The sequence below is a fragment of the Budorcas taxicolor genome, chromosome 9 (genome assembly GCF_023091745.1).
Source record: "Budorcas taxicolor isolate Tak-1 chromosome 9, Takin1.1, whole genome shotgun sequence".
In the NCBI taxonomy this organism is placed as follows: domain Eukaryota; kingdom Metazoa; phylum Chordata; class Mammalia; order Artiodactyla; family Bovidae; genus Budorcas; species Budorcas taxicolor.
Window position 1 is genome coordinate 76,879,114 of NC_068918.1, and position 21,367 is coordinate 76,900,480.

The 21,367-nt window shown below is 46.1% G+C and overlaps 1 protein-coding gene across 1 annotated transcript in view; it reads left to right on the forward strand.

Annotated features, from left to right (window-relative positions):
• The window catches only part of SASH1 (SAM and SH3 domain containing 1), a 194,869-nt gene that overhangs the window by 97,864 nt on the left and 75,638 nt on the right, over window positions 1–21,367 (forward strand). The window contains exon 5 of the mRNA XM_052645491.1: window positions 19,455–19,495. Within this exon, the coding sequence (XP_052501451.1) occupies window positions 19,455–19,495 (41 nt within the window). The remainder of the gene's footprint in view (window positions 1–19,454; window positions 19,496–21,367) is intronic.

A 21,367-nucleotide genomic window follows, 5' to 3' on the forward strand; every position in this document is an offset into this window, starting at 1 on the left:
AATGCTTACTTCCTTTCCACCCTGTGAGAATCTCGCCATCCTCCCATAATTCCTCTCTCTCCCCCACTTAGTGCTGAACTTTTCCCCCAAAGCTGAATTCCTTTCTTCCTTCCCTGCTGAGATGCTGTTCCCAAGGTCCAATGCCCCACCCCGCCCTTAGATGCTTGCTGCATTTGGCTCACATTTTCTCTTGGTCACATTGCTTTCTCCAGCCTTAGTGTGTGTGTGTATGTGACATTGTGGTTTCCAGTTTCTCCCCCTCACTTTATGCCCACTCTTTGGCAACTCCCTGCCTTCCTCCCACCCCTTACTCTGGCTATCCTGCTGGAGCTTTCATCCAGCCTGCAAGCTCTCCCAAGATACTTATACCCACCCGTGGCTTTGAACTACTCTCTCTGGGCAGCTGTGTGGGATCTATACTGCACCCTCTGACCCTTCCCCCAAGCTGGTGACGTGCCTGTTTCAGCCTCTTGCCGGTTGTCTGCTCATTGCCATTCCAGTCACCCCAAGCTGCACATTTTTATGGTAGAACTGCTCCTCCTTTATTCTTCTTCCTTCTCTCTGTGAATACCTGTTCTCTGACCGTATGTTCCCCCTTTTTCCCAGGGACTACTTTCTGCACTTTACAGAGCTTTACATTATTACTTCTGCATTTCATTCATGATTCTAAGACCTCTGCCAAATCTTGTTGCTTGCTACTTCTGTAACTTGACCCATGTCCCTCTTTTTCATCTTCACTACTCCAAGGAAGACCCTAACACTCTTCTGGTGAACTAGAAAAGAGTAATTCAGGAAATTACTCCCTGAAATATGATTAGGTCCCAGCACAGCGAGAGGACGCTGAGATCCTGAAGGGACCTCAGGATCTCTTCAGGTTTTCACCTTGGTGATTAGCACCCCCTAATAGAGACCCAGCCCATCTTTATTGCTTCATCTTCCCGTCTGCCAGCCACATGGCCCAGCTCCAGGCCTTGGAGCTTGTTTCCAATCCCTCCTGAGTTGTCTGGTGTTCCTGACCGGAAAGCATTTCCTTCTTTTAAGTCCTGTTTTAAGGATCACTTCTGCTTGAATGCTTTCTCAGTCCCCTTGCTGGCTGTATTCTTTCTACCGCTTGGAATCCAGGAACATTTGATGTCTCTTCATATACCGTCACATGCAGCAGCAGCATCATTGTTGTTAACACTATAGCAGTGTAATAACCTTGGGTTATTTCTGCGTATTGAACACTGGTGCTAGTCGCTTTTATTGTGCTTTGATCATTTAATTTTTCATGAACTCACCGAGGTATGTGCTACTTTTGAGGGGAATTACTTAGTCTAAGGTCCCAGAGCAAGAAACAAAAATCCCAATCCAGTTGAAGTACCATTATAGCCTTGGGGTTACCAGTTCTCTGGGTTGAAATCCAGGCTCTTTCTTCTAGCTCTGCAACTCCTGGCTAGTTAATTAATCTTTTTATCTATAGATTTCATGACTATAAAGTGAGGATAATCAGTAAAGGACTTCCTTCAGTATGCTATAGAAAGTGAAAGTGAAAGTCACTCATTCGTGTCTGACTATTTGTGACCCCATGGACTGTACAGTCCCTGGAATTCTCCAGGCCAGAATACTGGAGTGGGTAGCCTTTCCCTTCTCCAGGGTATCTTCCCAACCTAGTGATCAAACCCAGGTCTCCCGCATTGCAGGCAGATTCTTTGCCCAAGAATACTGGAGTGGGTAGCCTATCTCTTCTCCAACAGATCTTCCCACCCCTGGAGTCGAACTGTGGTCTCCTGCATCGCAGGTGGATTCTTTACTAGCTGAGCTACCAGGGAAGCTTTAGTAAGCTATTAAGAATCTAATAAGGGCCCAACAATCTTGTCTGTTATCAGTGTCTGTTCTGTCTGACCCAAGTTCATGCCCTCGCCCCTGGCTCTAGCCCCTTGTTCATGCTCAGTTGCTCAGTCATGTCCAATTCTTTGGAACCCTATGAACTGTAGCCCACCAGGCTCCTCTGTCCTTGGGACTTCCCAGGCAAGAATACTGGAGTGGGTTGCCATGTCCTCCTCCAGGGGATCTTCCCGACCCAGGGATTGAACCTGCTTCTCATGCCTCTCTTGCATTGCAGGCCGATTCTTTACCACTGAGCCATCAGGAAAACCCCTAACCGCTTGTGGACCTTTCTGCTCCCACCCAGCCTAGCATGATCATGGACTCCTTGAGGCCATGAGCTCACTCTCTTCCTTTCTTTGGAGTTTCTGTAACATCCAGAACAGTGGTTTACATAGAACAGGTGCTCATTATATAAGTGCATTAAATTCATTCACCCCCAATACTTTGAAATAAAACTAAAAGTGGATTATTTCCAGGACTTTGATTACAGAAGACCTACTTTAGTCTCATCTGTTAGCTAGCATATTCCAGCATCTCCCTAAAATGTTAGCAGTGTAATATGAAGTAAGTGCTTTTTATTTGTGAATATTAGCCAGAAGAAGACACCTGTTAAAAGCATTTTAAAAAACTTGTGACAGAGAGAACAGTAGTTTCCACAAGTCCCCAGATCTCTCTGTAAAAGCTGCCCTTTCCCTCCCTACTCAATTCCATTCTGCAGTCTTGTTCAAGTCATCTCAGATTTTCCCTCCTCTGTTCAATAGAAATAACAGATCACGTAGCATCTCCAATAAAGGCATGATACGGAGAAACAAACAAAATATTATAGTAATTTTAAAAATCCTTAAAACTTCTTAAACCTGCAATTTTGTTGGGAAAGTGTGTTTATTTTATTCTTAGTAACAGCTTTGAGATATAGTTCACATACCACACAACTCACCTGTTAAAAGGTGTAAAGTTCAGTGGGTTTTAGGGTGTATAGAGTTTTGCAGCCATCACCACAATCAGTTTTGGAGTATTTTTGTCAATTCAAAAAGAAATCCTGTGTCTCTCAGCTGTCTGCATTGAATTCTCCCATCTTCCTCTCCCCTGAACAGCCACTAATCAGCTTTCTGTCTCTGTAGATTTGCCTGTTACTGACATTTCATGGAAATGGGGTCATACATGGTTTAAGTGACTGGCTTATTTCACTGAGCATAATGTTTTCAAAGCTTTGCTGCATTCATTCCTTTTTGTTGTCTGTATGTGCCACATTCTGCTTATCCATTCGTCAACTGATGGACATTTAAGGGTGTTTTGACTTTTCAGTTATTATGAATGATGTCACTTTGAACATTTGTATTACAGGTTTTTGTGGGGTCATCTGTTTTCTTTTTTTAATCAGCTTAGTTGAAATGCAGTGCACAGACCATGCTGGTCACCTTTTTAAAGTTTACAGTCCACAGGTAATCCACAGGTATGTGTTACCATCACCTTGTCAATATAGAACATTTCAGTTTCCCAGAAAGAAACCCCGTGTCCTTCAGCAATCACTGCTCTGTCTTCTGATGACCCCAAGTCCTCTAATCTACTTTATATCTGTATAGAATTGCCCATTTGGGATATTTCGTATAAACAGAAGGAAAGCACACATTGGAAAGAAAATGTGTGCACTACAGCTTACAGGAAAAATACTGTGATTCCAATTCTCAACAACTTTGTGTCCAACTTCCTTGAAATGTGTAAGAAATGTCAGAAAGTTTCTTTTCTAAGTGGAACCTCCTCCCTCTTGCTCAATTAGCTGGTTCCCAGAGACTGGGCTTGAGGAGGGAGCTCAGGCATCATCTGTTTGTGGAATTCCCCTGAGGACAGGGGCTGTGGTCCCTTGTGTGGTGAGCCAGGGCTCTGTTTTTCACTGGTAAATGGGAGTGCTAGAAACCCACCTGCAGGGCGATTGTTAAATCCTCCTTCAGACCAGACAGTTCAGTTCAGTTCAGTTCAGTTGCTCAGTTGTGTCCGACTCTTTGCGACCCCATGAATCCCAGCACGCCAGGCCTCCCTTATCCATCACCAACTCCCGGAGTTCACTCAGACTCACGTCCATCAAGTCAGTGATGCCATCCAGCCATGTCATCCTCTGTCGTCCCCTTCTCCTCCTGCCCCTAATCCAAGTCTTTTCCAATGAGTCAACTCTTCACATGAGGTGGCCAAAGTACTGGAGTTTCAGCTTCAGCATCATTCCCTCCAAAGAAATACCAGGGCTGATCTCCTTCAGAATGGACTGGTTGGATCTCCTTGCAGTCCAAGGGACTCTCAAGAGTCTTCTCCAACACCACAGTTCAAAAGCATCAATTCTTCGGTGCTCAGCCTTCTTCACAGTCTTCACGTTCATACATGACCACTGGAAAAACCATAGCCCAGACCAGACAGAGGCAGTAAGAATTGCTGATGAGGCTGGGGAGTTTGTTAAGAAATCCAGGTCAAGCGGTGCTCCCTGGAGCTGAGACTAATGCATCCTGTTTCCATATCCTGTTTGTGGCAGGGCTGTGGGGTGGGGAGGGGAATACCAGTTTTTTCCCGTGGGGAATGTGTATGTGTGAGGAGTGAGAAAACCTGTGGAGGCCCATCCTTCCGGATAGCTCACCAGTCAGTTCTGCCCAGTTCAGGGGGGTACGTCTCACCATGTCCCCACTGTCCCCCCGGGAAAGGGCGGCAGGCACTTGTGCCCTGTGAGAACAGCACCTGGGGTGACTCGGGCTCCTAGTGTCTGGCCCTTGGAGCTCAGCAGGCAGGGAAGATAGGCAGACGGCAAGCTTAGGTTTCAGAAAATACTGGGTTGGCCAAAAAGTTCCTTCTTGTTTTTCCATGAGATGTAGTGGAAAAACCCGAACAAACTTTTTGGTCAACCCAATAAATAGGCTGCACCAGGAGCCTGGCATAGTCATATGTAGTCCATATTCTTTTGCTTTAATTAGTTGACTAGTAGCCAGCTGCCAGGCTTCCTAGGTGGCTCAGGGGTAAAGAATCCACCTGCAATGCAGGAGCCTTGGGACACCAGTTCGATCCCTGGGTTGGGAAGATCCCCTGGGGGAGGGCATGGCAACGCACTCCAGTATTCTTGCCTGGAGAATCCCATGGACAGAGGAGCCTGGCAGGCTACAGTCCATGGAGTTGCAGAGTTGGACATGACTGAAGCAACTTAGCTCGTAAGCATGCCTCTATCTGCCAAGGCTGTGGGCCTGAGAGCAAGGGCACTGTCCAGGCCCTGGGCCCCCAGTCTGTGACGGTCAGCCCTCCAGCTTCAGCTCCCAGGGACATGGTGGTGAGTTTGAGTCAGGATCTCCAGGTTCCTTCTAGCCTGGGCCATTTCTCCCTTTCTGACCAAATGCAAAGCCTGCCCTGTACACACCAGCATTGCATGGAGTCTGTGTTTGCTGTTGCTAACGTCAGCTTTGGTATTACACAGGGTATGAATTTAAGCTCTGCTAGTTCTGGGAGTTAAATTCTCCAAGCCTCAGGTTCCAAATTGATAAAATGTGCAGGATAAAAGCTCTTTCTGAGAGTGGTTGTGCGAAATACCCAGTGCCATGCCTTCCCCAGGTACATGCTGTGTCTCCCCTGGCCCCCACCGCCAGCCACACACGCACACACCCTGCGTTAGGGGGGCGCTCTGCACACAGTGTGCCTGTGGTTCCCACTATCCATCACATTAGACGGTGTCGGACACGCAGCTTGTGGTGGCCACAGCCACTTACCCTGTGCCCCTCCTACCTGAGTTGTCCTGTCCTTTCAGCGCCCCAGAGATGGGAGGGTAGGGGAAGGGCTGGGAGACAGCCACCGCTTTCACAGAGCCCGTGTGCTCACAACGTGCTGAAATATGTGTTTGTTTGGGTGGGTCTGTGCCGCACACGTGTGTGCTCCATTGCGCAGCATATTTGAGGGGCTCAGCATTCCAGAACACAGGGGCTCAGAGCAAAAGCAGCTGTGTCAGAATTCTCCTCCTCAGCTGTTCCCCTCCGAAAACGCTATGGTCCTGAACTCCGTCTGGTGAGCGACACTCTGGCTGACCGTGCCCAGCTTCAGGCCACGTGCCTGGGCTGCATCCAGCAATTGCCAGGAGGTGTTTACCTTGCGGAAGTGGCCGCTGGTTATTGTCTGTCCTGCAGGACAGGTGGCCAGGACACTGGGGCAGGGAGGAGGGTGGGAGAGGAGAGGGCTACCAGTAAATAAATAGCATTCCTATCCTGGCAGGTGGCTAAAGAACCCGCCTGCCAATGCAGGAGGCATAAGAGACGTGGGTACAATCCCTGGGTCAGGAAGATCCCTTGGAGGAGGGCATGGCAACCCACTCCAGTATCCTTGCCTGGAGAATCCCCATAGGCAGAGGAGCCTGGCAGGCCACAGTATATACGGTGGCAAAGAGTTGGACACAACTGAAGTGACTTGGCACGCATCCTGGCAGGAGCAGGGGAGGACGCAAGCCTGCAACTTGTGTGTAAATCCTCTTAACAGAACTGTAATGTAACTGGTAGCTGGCAGTTAAGGAAGCAAGAAAGACTAGATGGCACGGCATCGTCATGGTTATGAACTTTGAGTGAGGCAGAGGTGGAATCCAGACCTGCTGATCCACCAGCGTCAGGCCTTTTATCATAGACTCCACCACGGGCAGCTCGTAACGGCGGACGCATGTGGGGAGGACCAGCGATGGGCTAGGCGGCAAATGACTTTTAACTGAATAAATGCTTTTCACGTTTCTGCTGTCTGGACACATATGCACGGCCCTGGGAAGATGAACAGGCTAGGGAAGGTCGCTGTCCTCTGACAACCTGAAGGAGACACGGTGCAGTGAGGTGATACCCTGTGGGTACAGCACACAGGGCCTGGAGGAGGGACGGCCCACCCCTGCAGGGCGGGGTGGGGCTGAGACCCTCATAAATTCCCCCATCAGTCGGGGGTCTGTGAGAGAAGCAGACATTGTGATCACGTTGTTCTAGCATTTTGGACTTACTGTGTCTGCGGGGCCTCGTTCCAGTATTGTGTCCAGTATTGTGGCCTGAAGTCAGCTCAACTGGGGACAGAGGACAGATGGCCACCTACAAGGATGGGCTGAAACCCAGTCATCCTCCCTGCTGCCCAGCCATCCTCCAGCGTCAGGAACCTGCAGGAGGAGCTGCTGGCATCCTTCTTGGGAGGGAGACAAGCCACAGGCCAGGACTGGAGACCCTGGGCAGGAATGCGAGCCCTGCGGCCCATCTGCTCCCAGTGACCCAGGGGACACTCTGCCATATGCTTTAGCCCCAGCTCAGGGCCTCCTGCCCTGCACTGACCCTGAGGCCCAAAGAGAAAACAGCTTCTGCTTCTGCTTTCTGCATCTCACATGAAGCATCACACTGACCCAGTGCCGTGCGGTGAAGGGATTTTGGGGAAACGTGATCCAGCTGAGCTCAGCTGACAGACTAGAAGTTCACCGCAGCTCCCTGAGTCCGGCTGGACCCTGCCCTCAGCCTTGTCTGAAAGCTTTCTCCAAACAAAACCTCGCAGAAGGGTAACCCTTGAAGCCTACTGGCCACTTGTTTTATCTTAGTGTATTCCATATTCTTTTCTGAAAATCTCATGGGATTATGGCTTTCTGCATTTTGGAGGATGGAAGGAGGAGATTCCACTCTCTCCTGGGTTAGCCTGGGGGGATCCAAGCACATCCCCACGTCAGAGCTAGCTGGGGAGTTTGCTGAAGACAGACCCTCAGGCCTTGCCCAGCTCCAGTGAATTGGATTCCCCAAATGTGGAACTGTGGAGTTTATGAATGTGGAACTTGGATTTATGAATCTCTGTCCAAACCGGCTTCCTGTCAGTCCGGCGGAAGCTCTGTGCTTCTGCTCCACATCTCGGTCACCAGCGGATTCGGGGTCTGCACAGAGGATGCTGGTGGGGGTCGGCTGTGGTCGTGGGGTCTCTGGCGGCGCTGTCTGGAGCTTGTGCATCACCGGCAGGTGCTTGTGTGCCGCTTCAGATAAAGCCGTGAATCAGAAGGAGGAAGGATGTGAAGCAATCTGAGGGCAGAGTCAGACCAGCTAGCGGAATGACAAAGTATGGGGGAAGCGTCCGCAGCTGCCTAGTGGCTGTGCACGTGGAAGGTACAAGGATGTGACGAAGAGATGAGCAGATTTAAACATGAGATCTGAATGGTGACGAATGCTAACTAGGCTTATTGTGGTGATGACTTCACAATATGTACCGACCCTTTTTGACCCCATGGACTGTAGCCCGCCAGGCTCCTCTATCCATGGAATTCTCCAGGCAAGAATACTTGAGTGAGTGGCCCATTCCCTTTTCCAAGGAAATGGATCTTCCTGACCCATATATACAGATATCATATCACTGTGTTGTGTATCTGAAACCAATATAAGGTTATATGTCAGTTATGCCTCAGTTAACACAAGTGAGATCTGGAAAGACAGGAAAGCTTAAGTTCCCATTTTCATAGTATTTATAACAAGCCAAATTTTCTCATCAGCTTTGCTTCCCTGGTGGCTCAGATGGTAAAGAATCTGCAATGCGGGAGACCCGGGTTTGATCCTAGGTGGGGAAGATCCCCTGGAGAAGGGAATAGCAACTCACTCCAGTATTCTTGCCTGGAGAATCCCATGGACAGAGGAGCCTGGCGAGCTATGATCCAGGGGATTACAGAGTCGGACATGGTTGAGTGACTCACACAGACACACACACACACACACACACACACACACACACATCTGAAGGAATTACAAGTGAAAACAACAACATCAAAAAGGCTATGGTGGCAGCCGCTGTGGAGAGGACCTGGTCCTTTGGGCTGCCAGCCAGAAGTAGGGCAGGCAGGCAACACTCACAGCCCTGTCCGGGGGATGGCTGGTCCCTGTGCGTCCAGCACATGATCAGGAGGCCAGAAAGGGCCCTGCATGCCCGCAGCTCCTTCAGCTTTAGCCTTCAGAGGCAGCTTCACTGACACGCCTCAGAGCAGCCAACAGAAGAAAGGCTGGCAGCCCCGGCCCCCGCGTCCCTCTCTGGATCCTGACGTCCCAGCGGCCAGTGTGGCCAGCATGGTTTGAGTGATGGTGAATGGGAGCTGCTATTTGTTTCCACTGAGAAAGTTCTGACCCGCTTCCGGAGCCATCGCCATGGAAACAGACCAAGGAGATCATTCAAAGGAGCCTCTTTTCCACCTCCTTTCCTCCCATACTCCCTCTCCCCATCCTGAGGCCCTGGCTGGTAGGGGCCAGCTCTTTGTAGCCTGGCTTTCCCTGCTGGTCCGTGCCAATTTGATAAGAATATCAAAGGCCGGTTTTCCTTACCGTGCCAGCCTCTGCTGGGATGAATTGCCCCGTGTGCACCCCGTACCAGGCAGAGTGGCAATCCATTTCCACACCTGCTCCTGAGTGGGGGCCTGTGTCATGCATAGTTGTAACCAAATGTCCTTCCACAGGAGCAGGCAGGTGCATGCCTGTTGATCCAGACAGCCTCGAATCTCAACCACATTTCCTTGCAGAAAAGCCTTTCTTGGACCACATACTTATTACACATATGCAGTAAATTTTAAAGGGGGAAATAACCAAAAGGAAGGAATAATTGTGTCCAATTTACAGAATAAATAGCAGCCATTAAAAATGTAAGCAAAGCTATGTATAGTTCTTTTCCGTATTTTATTAAAAAAACTAGCTTTTGTGGTGAAAATAATGTGCTACAATCCTGTTTTATTTTGGTTTTGACAATAATTTAGTAATTCTGAAGGTATAAAGACTTAAATAAAATGTAAAATATGTCACATTGAGGCCATAAAAGGAAGGCATTCCTTTTTACTGGTTATGCCAAAATGAGAGTGAAGACGAAGTTCAAGATCTTTTTAAAAATTTATCTTTTTATTTGTTTTTAAGATTACTTGTTATTTATTTTGGCTATGTTGGGTCTTTGCTGCAGTGCACAGGCTTAGTTGTGGTATATGAGATCTTAGTTCCCTAACCAGGGATCAAACCTGGGCCCTGTCCATTAGGAGTGTGGAGTCTTATCCTCTGGACCATGAGGGAAGCCCCCCTTTTCCTTTTGAACAGCTTAATGTGTATGCCTGTTGAGGAAACACCAAAAGTCAGAGCTTGACCTGGGACTGCAGACTCTCTTGTGGCCAAGCCACTAACTTAAATTGCATCTTCAGTGCCAGTGAGTGAGTGAGTGAAGTTGCTCAGTCGTGTCCAACTCTTTGCGACCCCGTGGACTGTAGCCCACCAAGCTCCTCCGTCCATGGGATTCTCCAGGCAAGAGTACTGGAGTGGGTTGCCATTTCCTTCTCCAGGGGTAATGAGAGAAAATGCACACCATTTTAGCTTTGGGCTCACAGTATTATGCATCTGGTTTCTAGTGGGAAGGACATTGGATGTGATGTCAGAAGAGCTGAGGTTAAGCCCCAGCTCTGTGACTTATTAATACAATTGGACAAGTCACTTCCATGAGTGCACCAGGCCTCAGTCTCTCCATCTATATAGTGGGGCTAGTTCTTTTCAGGGTCTGTATGAGCTTGAAATCCAATGAAATGTATATGAATGTGCTTGGTAAACCCACGTCAATGTTTTTTAGAAGTTTGTCATTTTTACTTCATTACAACCAAGTCTGCAGTGTTGAGGCCAACAGGGGTATATTTATGTATGTGTGTGTGTGTATATATATATATATGTATATATATTTCCCCCTCCCCCTCCCATAAGGCAAATAATCTAGAGGTAGGTATTCTGAGGAATTATTTTCTGTACTCCTCTATCCTTAGTATGTGACTTTCTTCTTTATAGTAAAATGACAACTGCTTGGGCATTCTGCCCATGTTTCCTGTAGGAACAGGGGGGAGGGCAAAGGGCAAAAGACACTGTGAAAACGGAGTCATTTCTTTTCACTGTGAAAACACTAGCTTTCCCAGAAACACCAGGATGTAAAATCCCAGTTATGTCTTCTAGGGCCGTGCTGACACCCGGGCTCCATGCGCTCCCAGGGAGTGTGGGTAGCCGCGTAATTTAAGAGGGCACAGTCCCGTGATCACTGGCTTCTTGGTAGTGCTGCTTATCATGTGCAAGCATGTTCTCAATACTGGGCAAGCCACAGTTCACTGAAACCTCTAGAAAGCCTGTATGTTCCATAATATTAGTGTGTCTGTTTTGCATACTCTGAAACTTGGATTTAGTGGGACTAAGTGGTTGGTCCAGGGTTGCTAGTTAGTGAATGCTAGAGCTGTTCAAGGCGGTCGGACTCCAGAACATGCCTTGTGAGCCATTGTGCTGGGCGGCTTCCTGGGTTGTGGTCTCAGGGGAGACATTAGAGATAATGTCATTCACAACTAGAGACCAGTGAGCTGCCCAATTCATCTCCATGTTGACATCTTGTTCAATCATTAGTGTTGTTTTTTTTTTTATTCTAAGGAAAACATGAATTGCTTTTGTAAAGTGCAGTTGAGAAGTGGAAGAGAAGCCATTATGTTCATTTTAACCATGTGAGGGCAGTTAATGTTTAAAACAAAACTCACTTGCTTTGCAGCAGGAAAGACCATGTTTAAATACCTAGAACTTCCACATACCTAATAAAATTAGCAGCGGATTGAGGGATAATAGAAATGATTGTCATTAGACATCAAGTTCTGCACCTGGATTGGCTGTGTCTTCCTCTCGAAATTTTTCTGAGTAAGATGCTCCTTTTGAGATATCTTGTGTGGAAGGAAAAGCTCACCTACAGTGATTCTGGTGGCAGTTTCAAAACCAAAGATAACATAAAGAAGGAAAAGTTGAAAGGGCCCAAACCTATAGCTGAAAATTTCAAACTTTTCAAAATATTCTTCTAGCACTTTCCAAGTGTGAGAATTTGATTTGTGTGGTAAGAGACCCTCTTCAAATTGAAATTAAAGATTAGGTAATATTCTTGCTTTGAGACAATATCCACACTTAATAAACCTGGAACCCCTGCCATTTCTTTTAAGGAGTTAATATTACATGATTGATGGGTCCAAAGTGCTTCCCATGATTTGGTATGCATCCATACTGAAATCTACTCAAAATCAATGTAGAATTGTTTTACTATGCATTGTGCTGAACACAATGAACTAAATTTGTACAGTTCTTACTGCTTAAAATTTGTACGGTTCTTTGCTTACATCCAGTAGGATGTAAGCAAATGTTAATTACATTATGTATGCTGAAAAAAAGGATAAATTGTTTTTGTTCAGTTGTTGTGGGTTTTTAAAATTTTCAGGGGGAAAATATGAAAAAAATTTTAAAAACTCTATTGGAGGGACTTCTCTGGTGCTCCAGTGGCTGATACTCTGCTCCCAAAGCAGGGGGCCCAGGTTTGACCCCTGGTCAGGGAACTAGATCCCACATGCTCCAGTGACCATCAAAGATCCTGCATGCTGCAACTTAGGCCCAGCACAGCACAGCCAAATAAAGAAATATTATTAAAAAAAAAACTTTATTGGAGTATAGTTGACTTGCAGTGTTGTGTTAGATGGTTTTTTCTTTTAATTCTAGGAAAAGCATGAATTGCTTGTATAAAATCAGATTGAAAGGGGAAGAAGAATCACTGCATCCATTCAAATTATTTGAGGGAAGTTATTATGTAAGAAAGGGAAGTTAATGTAAGATAGTGGAGGACAGGGAGGCCTGGTGTGCTGCAGTTCATGATGTCGCAAAGAGGTGGACGTGACTGAGCCACTGAACGACTGCACCAGTGTAAGAAAAATAAAAAAAGAGGAACTTTGGTGATTTGGAAACTGCTGGAGTCTAGAGTAGGGGCTGAGCAGTGGCTGGGCTTGGTGGGATGAGGATGGGTAATAGTCTGCAAAGACCAAGTGAATCCATCTGATTGGGGTGGCTGCAGGGGGTGGTCATATGCACTGAGAACTCACCTGTGGTCAGGCACCACCCTAAGCCCTTTCCATGCATTGCCTCCTGTAATTCCCCTAACAACCCACTAAAGTAGGTACAGTCTTGCATCACGCTGCTTTACTTCATGGGAAGAAGGAACACCTGGCCTAGGTTTGTGGCAGCGCTATTACGGGCGTCCCTGACTTCTGAGCCTGTGAGCTCCGAGCCTGTGCAGTGTCGGCCACGGCCTTGGACTTGGTTCTTCATACGCCTGCCTTGATCACTTAGGAAGGTGACCTTTCAGCAAAAAAGCCAGGAAGTACAGGCCAGGAATAGACTGTGACATGAAAGAGAAGCCCGTAAGGAGAGTGTTCACCAGGATGACAACATGTCACTGGCGTTGTCACTGATCCTGAATCTTCAGGGAGTTCTAACAGGATGCCAGCCGCTTGGCTGCAGAGTTACCTTCCATCCCATCCTGTGGGTTTGCAAGCTAATTTCCATCATGTGTATGAAATACAGCAGTGATTGGCTGGGAAGGGCCCCACTGAGGGAAAAGCAAGAGATTACAGAGGGTACGGAATTTAAGGAGGTACTTGGTTCTTGCGTTTGTGCCCAACCTCAAGAGTGAGCACCCAGCAATGGGGACCCTCCATGTCTGAGGCCTCATCCTAGTCCTCACCCCACGGCTAGGAAAAGGGGTGACCCTTAAATTTTCATGGCCGACAGTGGATAATATGAGATGAATTTTGTTTCATTTTATTTCGGTTAAATAGAGGAGAAATGCTCCTATATGAAAAAGTATCTTTGATACCTGAAATATCAAACTAAAGAATTACCTATTTTATGCACACTGATTTGTCACTAAATATACAAAATATGAATATGAGTAATTTGTTACATTTATTTATTTAGTTGTGCCTGTTCCCTTACCAAGGATTGAACCTGGGCCCTCTGCCTTGGGAGAGCAGAGTCTTAGTCACCTTGCCACTAGAGAAGTCCCAAGTTTGTTATGTTTAAGTAAGGTAAATATAAAGCAAAAGAAGGGAATTCCCTGGCAGTCCAGTGGTTAGGACTTGCTTGATGCTTTTGCTGCTGTGGCCAGGTTCACATTCCAGGGAAACTAAGATCTTGCAAGCTGCATCACATGGCCAAAAGAAAAAGAGAGAGAGAGAGAATAAAGCAAAAGTAAATATTAACTGCTAAAAAGGCCCTCACCCCGTTTACTTTCTTTACCCTCTCCTGTGCACGGTACAACTCAATAGCACAGATGCCTCAGTTCTTTTTCTAGGTCTTGAGGAAAATTGCTCCTGGCTTGGGGACTGTCTTGGCAGGCTAAGGGATAAAGCAGGCAAGGACCCAGACAGAGCAGAAGCCCTGATTCAAAATCCAGCCGGAAATAAACTAATGGGAAAGTGTATTTCCGGAGACTCAAGATAAAGGAGCCTTTAAAGTCTCTTAAGTATAGGTTTTCCAGTAACATATAACACATGGTCCTTTCTTAGGAATGATGGTAGAACTGTTTTTCTTTCCTTTTTGTTTGATTATAATGAAGTTTCTGGGCAGTGCATCAAAACACAGACCTGCAATCTATTTTAGGAATTCCTTTATGCATGGGCATTTGTTTTACCTTTCTGGTGTGCCAGCCCAAGTATGTAACAGTGAGATAGAGCTGTCTCTGCCTGGAGGTACCTTGGGCTATTTATATATAAGTGGACAGGAGAAAACTGGGTTTGAGCTCAATGATGTGGCCTCATTTTCTTCCAGAAGCAGACAGGAGGACCCTGTGGTAGTAACACAACTGAATAAGTGTTTTTGAAATACTTCATTCTAATAAACCCATAAGCCATGTTCACATTTGGGATTGAAAGCATGCTCTCTCCTCATAAATCCTTCTGAGGGTCTTCCAGGAATTTACCCAAGAAGCAAGCCAGTGTATCAGGTGATGTGAATTTCCTTTATGTAAATAAGAGGCAATATGTTCAGTGAACTGGATGAAGCTTTGGACTCAGATACACAGCTTCAAAACACAGTTATGTCTCTGACCAGCTGTGTGTCCTTAGGCAAGGTGGAATTCTGTAAACAAATATAAAGAATTTCATTTTGACCGTTGTTAGTTTCCTCTTTCTCTCTGGTCTTCTCTGCTGTGAGGCAATAGATTCAATGGAAAAATAGAGCAATGTAGAATTTACCCTGTCTGGCATTTGAGGCAGCAGTATAAGCTGTGTTAAGTCGATTTTGGTATTATTCTTCTAGCCAGAAAAGGTGAAAGTGTACTTTCCTGGCTTTCCTTTTCCTCACTGACCCCTCTCCTGAAGTCCCACTGCCCACTTCCCCTTCTTTTCCTCACCCCTAAAAATTGGATTACTCCTGAGCTCTGTTTCAGCATCTCTTCACTGTGTTTCGTTGGTCTCCTGGCTTTAAATATGCAGGTGACTTCTAAATGCTTATCTGTGGTCCTCAGTGAGTCCCCTGAACTCAGACTCACATATCCAACTATCCCCCTTTGCAGTGGTGTTCAATAAGCATCTGAAACTGAGCATGGGCAAAGGAGACTTCTCACCTCCTCCCCGTCTCCTTTCCCCAGTCAGTCTTCCCCACTGGAGGAGCCAGTGTCATGTCAGCTTATCATCTAGGTGAGTGCTCATCTGTCAGCTCTTCAGAGAGCCCTTCTCTGTCCATCCTTTCTAGAATTCTCCCCACTTCTTGATCATTCCCCCATCCCCGCTCCAAGAGAACAGGGATCTTACCCATTGTTTACTGCTATGATCTTTTTACCGAAGAGCATGCTAGATGCAGAACGAGAGCTTAATAAATATTTATTGAATGAAAGAAACAGTGAATAAATGAATGAGTGAAAAAAAGGAAGAAAGCAACTCAACAAAGAATTTGCTAATGATTGGAGAGTAGAATGAAAAGAATTGGCTCAATTCTAGAGATGTTCCTTAAGTTGATTTTTAAAAAATCTAATTCATGCATTCCTTATGAATTTTCTTCAGTGAATTTGAGCTTCAGGGAGAACTAGAGTAGTTAGGGGTCTTGAGGATAAATATTTATGCATAAGCAGTTTGGGGGTCTAATAATAGCAGTTATTGATGAAAAAAAAAGATCCTGAGTTCAGAGACTTTAAAAGCAAAATTCAATGATTATTAAATGCTTTAATTCTCAAAGTACAGTCGAATTGCTTCCCAGTCATCAGAATCTTTGTGGAAGTCCCCATCTCTTTTACCCTGTTGACAGTGAGCATGATGGGTGGAAACAGGCTGCCATGTTCAGATCTGCAGTGTCTGGCTGGAAGGATGTCTTACAAGGAGGTCCCTTTGGAACTGACTTCTGAGTGTTAATTTCTTCTACCAGGAGATCAGTAAACGACCCTTTCCACCTGCTGCCATCCGAATCTGGCATTTGGTGGCTTCACTGAATTTTGTTTCTGCTGGATGAATTTTCCAATCAGTTTCGAGGAGAAAGGAGATGGCCTTGTTTTTACATCTCTGCTGCTCTGCCAGCTTCTGTTTGCAGGGACGATTCTCTGCATCCAAATTAAACTTCATATGATGGTATTTTGCCCCTTTGCAAATTGATGAGTTGGGAAGCCTCGTGCTTATGAAAGCACTGGCTTGCTATCTTTGGCCAGTATCTAGATTGTGAACTGGTGAAATTCCGAAAACAAAATCCCCGCTGGCCACAATAAGCAAGTTGAATATAGAAACTACAGTGCCATCTGCTGGCATTCTGAGGGAAATGCAAGTGATGCTTAGGAGAAGCACTTACGTAACAAATAGATCAAAATTGAAAATCCAAGGATAAATATTTGAAATGCATGGTAATTTGAAGAAAGTATGTAAAAATAACGAAGTTGTAAGTCAGCATTTTAGAGAGGGAAATATTGACTTATTCTTTGATAACTATGTAATAGTGAGAACATAACTTTTCTGTAAAGTGAATTTGGGAAAAATGGGTTGAAAAAATAGAAATCAACGTTTGAATTTTTGAGACAACTTTATATGCACTATATCCAGGTAGGGAGACTTGAGTATATTTTGGAAAGACAACCAAGCTAACAGTGCCTCAGTACAGCTCCTTGCTGACCTCTAACCAGTCAGGGAGCCTTGTGCCTCTGGAGACCAGGGTTTCCTGCAAAACTGGGGTTGAATTAAACAGTGGGTAAAATTCCTTACAACTCAATAAAGCATATTATTCTAAATCAGCAAAAGATTGGAAAAAACTATTTCTTTAGACCATTTTCCCATGAAAACATTTCTTTCAGAAAAAGTGAAAGACATATACATATTTTTAGTTTATTACATAGTTAACTAGTTTATCAAGAGCTAGGGATAGTTGAAATATTTGGTACTAAGCCATTAGGTCAAGACTTTCCTAGTCCTAACAGCGAGTCTGAAACTCAGTGTGCCACTTCCTTTGCCATCAGAGGTCATCTACAGAAAGCCTGCTGATGGTGTTGGTTGGTCATGGCCGGTTGCTGTAAAGTAGACTGAGCTAAAATGCAACAGAATAAAATTAAAAAAAAAAAAAACACCAAAGTTTAAGAATTCAAACCTTCAACATCAATATCATTTTCCTGCCTTGATCCCCACTCACCTAGCCAGTGCTTCGCTCTGCTGTCTGCTGGCATTTGCCTTGCTTCTCCTTTTGTGACCCTGCGCACTTTGCTTGCCTGTGTGGCTGCTGCTTCTCCTCCACTTCCTCCTCCTTCCTGTCCCTCTCACTTCCACCACCACGTGCCCTCTCCCCTCCTTCCCCCTCGTCCTTCAGCTGTTGCTTCTCCTTCTTTGCGTGCATTTATTCACATTCGTCACCCTCCCTCCATTGTGAGCCCCGCTTCATCACGATTGTCCGTGTACCTTACTCACAGTAGTAGCATCAGCACTGAGTCATTTTACCGAATGAATGAAGCTTTGAGATGGTTGTTTCATGGAAGCCTTTCACGTAAATATTTGTTTAGGTATTTCCACTTATTGTGTGGATCAAAAGGAAGAGAGTGTATTTTGGAAGCTAAAGCTGGCAAAATGTGTCGAAAGGTAGATTTTCCTTACCTCTTTTTGTGTTGGTGCCCTGGTAGTATGGGCGAGAAACTCGGCTACAAGTCTAGCTCTTCAGTAGTCGAGTCCTTTCCCCTGTTTTCTGCTCTTCGTTCTTAACTCTGTCCCCTCATGGACAGTAGGAGTCAGTCCGGCTTTTGTGCTAGTCAGAAACACTTTTCTCGCAGACTTGGGCTCTGAAGGCGCTTCCATTCTCAAATGTCGGCCAGCAGTCAGCCAGCATCGATGCAGTTATTCCAAAGAGAGTTGCCTTATCACAAGTGGCTCTGCATGAGAGGAAGACCCCAGCCCCTGTCTGGTCAACTTAAATTCTATAGGTTCTTTTCTGGATATTGCATTGGGCAAAAAGTTCACTCAGGTTCTTCTGTAAGATATTACAGAATAACTCGGGTGAACTTTGGGGCCAACACAATTCTTCTCTTCCTGACTGTTTCCGTGGAACTCTGCCCTTCTCACACTAAAGAGTATTTCACCGGATGCCGCCTCCGCACTCCACCCTGGGTGGATATAGGTGCAGTGGAGATTCTGGTGTACATCCTCTGAGCTCCCCTGCTTGTGTTCTGACGCAAGTTCCTTCTTCCTGCCTTTCCTGCTCAGCAAACTCAGGGACACTGTGCTTACCTCTCACTCTGGACCCACCTGGTGGAAGATGCTGCTCCACCTCGGCTCTTCCCCTTTTAAAAAAAACAGTGTGAACTTTCGTTAGTTCTCCTGCCATCTTTCTTTAAGTTGGCACCTGTCTGTGTATTTTCTCGAGAAAGGTTTAATCACCTGGTCCGGGGCCGAGTTCACATTTCAGGTTCACACACTGGCAGCCTGGGGAGGGGAGGATATGGGCCAAATCGGATGCCCAGACATGTATTAATGAACTTGGACCCATTTTTAAAAACATTGAGTTATTTGCCTTCACTTTGCACTTTGGAAGGTCTAGTGAGACAGGTAGCAAGCTTGCCAGATGGCAGCAAGGGACAGAGGAGCTCCATCCTGGCCGCCCCCTACCTGGGGCTTCCAGTCTCCTGCGGCTTGTCGTCCTTGAACCTCTGCGCCCTCCTGACTTCTCCTCCAGATGACCACCTTACTCATATACTGAGACTATCTTCTCATTACTACCCACCTGCTGGGTCTGTGTTCTCATTGTTCTTCTCTTTCCCATTTATATGAAAGACTTTTTTTAAAAAAGTATTTATGTATTTATTTATTTGACTCGTGAGGTCTCAGTTGTGGCAGGTGGGGATCTTTGTTGTGACTCGGTAGTTGTGGTGCTCAGGTGTGGGCCTAGTTGCTCCGTCGCATGTGGGGTCTTAGTTCCCTGACCAAGGATTGAACCCGCGTCCCCTCCCTTGCAATTGGATTCGTAACCACTGGACCACCAAGGAAGTCCCTGAAGGACCTCTTAATGGAAATAACTTAGCATGTAGAATGATCACCCAGTCAAGTCCATTCCCTTCATTTAATATAGGTCGTACCCTGGAGTGAATCTTTAATTAGTGTTGACAAGTGGCGCATTAGCATGTTTCTAGAAAGGCAGCAGATGGCTGGGAAAAGCTGTTGGTTAATGTTCTGTAGAAATTTCCCTGGCTCCGCTAAGCTGATTGATGCTGGGTCTCACTAGTTAGGAGGGTCTTCAGGTCTCACATGAAGGTAAGGTTCCTTGATAATCACACTTGTTTTTCTTTCGTAGGAATCCTCTCCATAAGTCAAACTCGGAAGACAGCTCTGTAGGTCAGTACCACTTTTCTTGGTTTAATCGTTGCTAATGAATTATTTCCTTTTGATGCTTTATAGACCATATAAATATGTGAACACACAAAACCTGCAAAGAACCCTTCCATCCAGAAATAAACATTGTTAAGATTTTGACAGCTTTCCCCTTATTTTCTGTGTCTATGTGGGTTTTTAAAAGCATAATTTGGATCATATTCTACAACTGAATGTATCCTGAGCATGTACCTACATGATTGAGTACTTTTTACAGTAAAATTCTGAAGTCTGCATAGTAATCTATCATGTTGAATGTGCCATAATTCAGACAGCCAGTCTCTTCTTTGCTGGGCATGTAAGTTGTTTGCAATTTTTTCTCGATCACAGGGAAGTGCTGCTGCCCCTGAAAATCCTTGAGCCTACCCATGATCATATCTTTAGGGTGCGTGCTCAGTTGTTCAGTCAAGTCCCACTCTTTGTGACCCCATGGTCTGTAGCCCACCAGGCTCCTCTGTCCATGGGATTTCCCAGGCAAGAACACTGGAGTGGGTTGCCATTTCCTTCTCCAGTCTTTAGGGTAAATCCTTCAATTTGGAACTTTTGAATGAAAGATTATGCACAATTTAGGTGTTCTATAGTTTATTTCCTTGGTTATAAAATCGACTTTTCTGAATTTTGTCATTTTATTCTGTTTTGCTCCAAGAAAGTCTGGCAAACTCGTCATAATTAGGAGCATAAGTGCTGAAGTCAGGCCTTGGTTTGGATTTGAATCACGACTCTACCAGCTGCCTAGTTATGACCTTGGGCAAGTCGCTTGTCTCTCTAAGCCTCGGTTTTCTCATCCACCAAATGGACTCAGCTGTGTCCAGCTCTTTATGACCCCATGGACTATACAGTCCATGGAATTCTCCAGACCAGAATACTGGAGTAGGTAGCTGTTCCCTTCTCTGGGAACCCAAGTCTCCTGCACTGCAGGCAAATTATTTACCAGCTGAGCCATCAGGGAAGCATAGCTTACAAGAAAAAAATCCTATTCCGAGATTGCCCGAGAGAGAGGTATTACTAATCCCGTTTCTGCTGCCACCTTTCATGGCTGATGCTTGCTGTTGTGTTTAGCCCAAAGGCAGCAGGCACCTTCCAGATGCTGAGAACAGAGGCAGCCTCAGGCCAGCGGGCTCTGGTTTCCCTCCTGTGGTCCTGGGGGTTGTCAGAATGTAGTAAGGGTATCCTGCTTTGACAAATGATGCCCTTAGCACGGGAGCCCCAGGCGTGGGGTTTCCACGGGTCTGCTTCATGCTACACTGCCTGGCACCACCAGTCTAGACCGTGAGAGCCAACAGTGCATCACTCCACGGGGCCCTGTTTCCAGTGGCCGTGGAGCAACCGGACCCCAAACAGGTGACGAAGCCGCAGCTTCCGGTGTGCCCGTCCCTGAGAAGAGATAGGGCTGCCGCTGCTTCATTTGATATTTAAAGAATAAAGGGCCACCCTGTTCTTTCCTTTTCCTCACTTGACCCCTCTCCTCTTGCTTTTTAAAAGGTATTAGGTGTTCCTGAGTATCACAGGCTGACCAGACAGGAAAAGTGTTTAGCCATGGCAGTGAATTTGTGTTTCACATCAAAGTCACACAGAACCATCTGGGAAAGATGGAGGGGTGTGTGTGTGGGGGGGGCGTGCGTGTCGAGTTGAGAGATGTCACAGCAGGGTGGCAGTTTGCTTTTCTCATCATGGTGCCCTGGGTGAGCTGTAGGTAGGTCACCAGGTAACCTGGGTATCAGAGAGGTGGGACTCACACCCCACCTATGTCATAGCTAGACCCACACCAATTCCACACTGTAAGGAAAAGGGTGGGTCAGCCCCACAGACCTGTGAAACCAGCCCGACTCAGCAGGG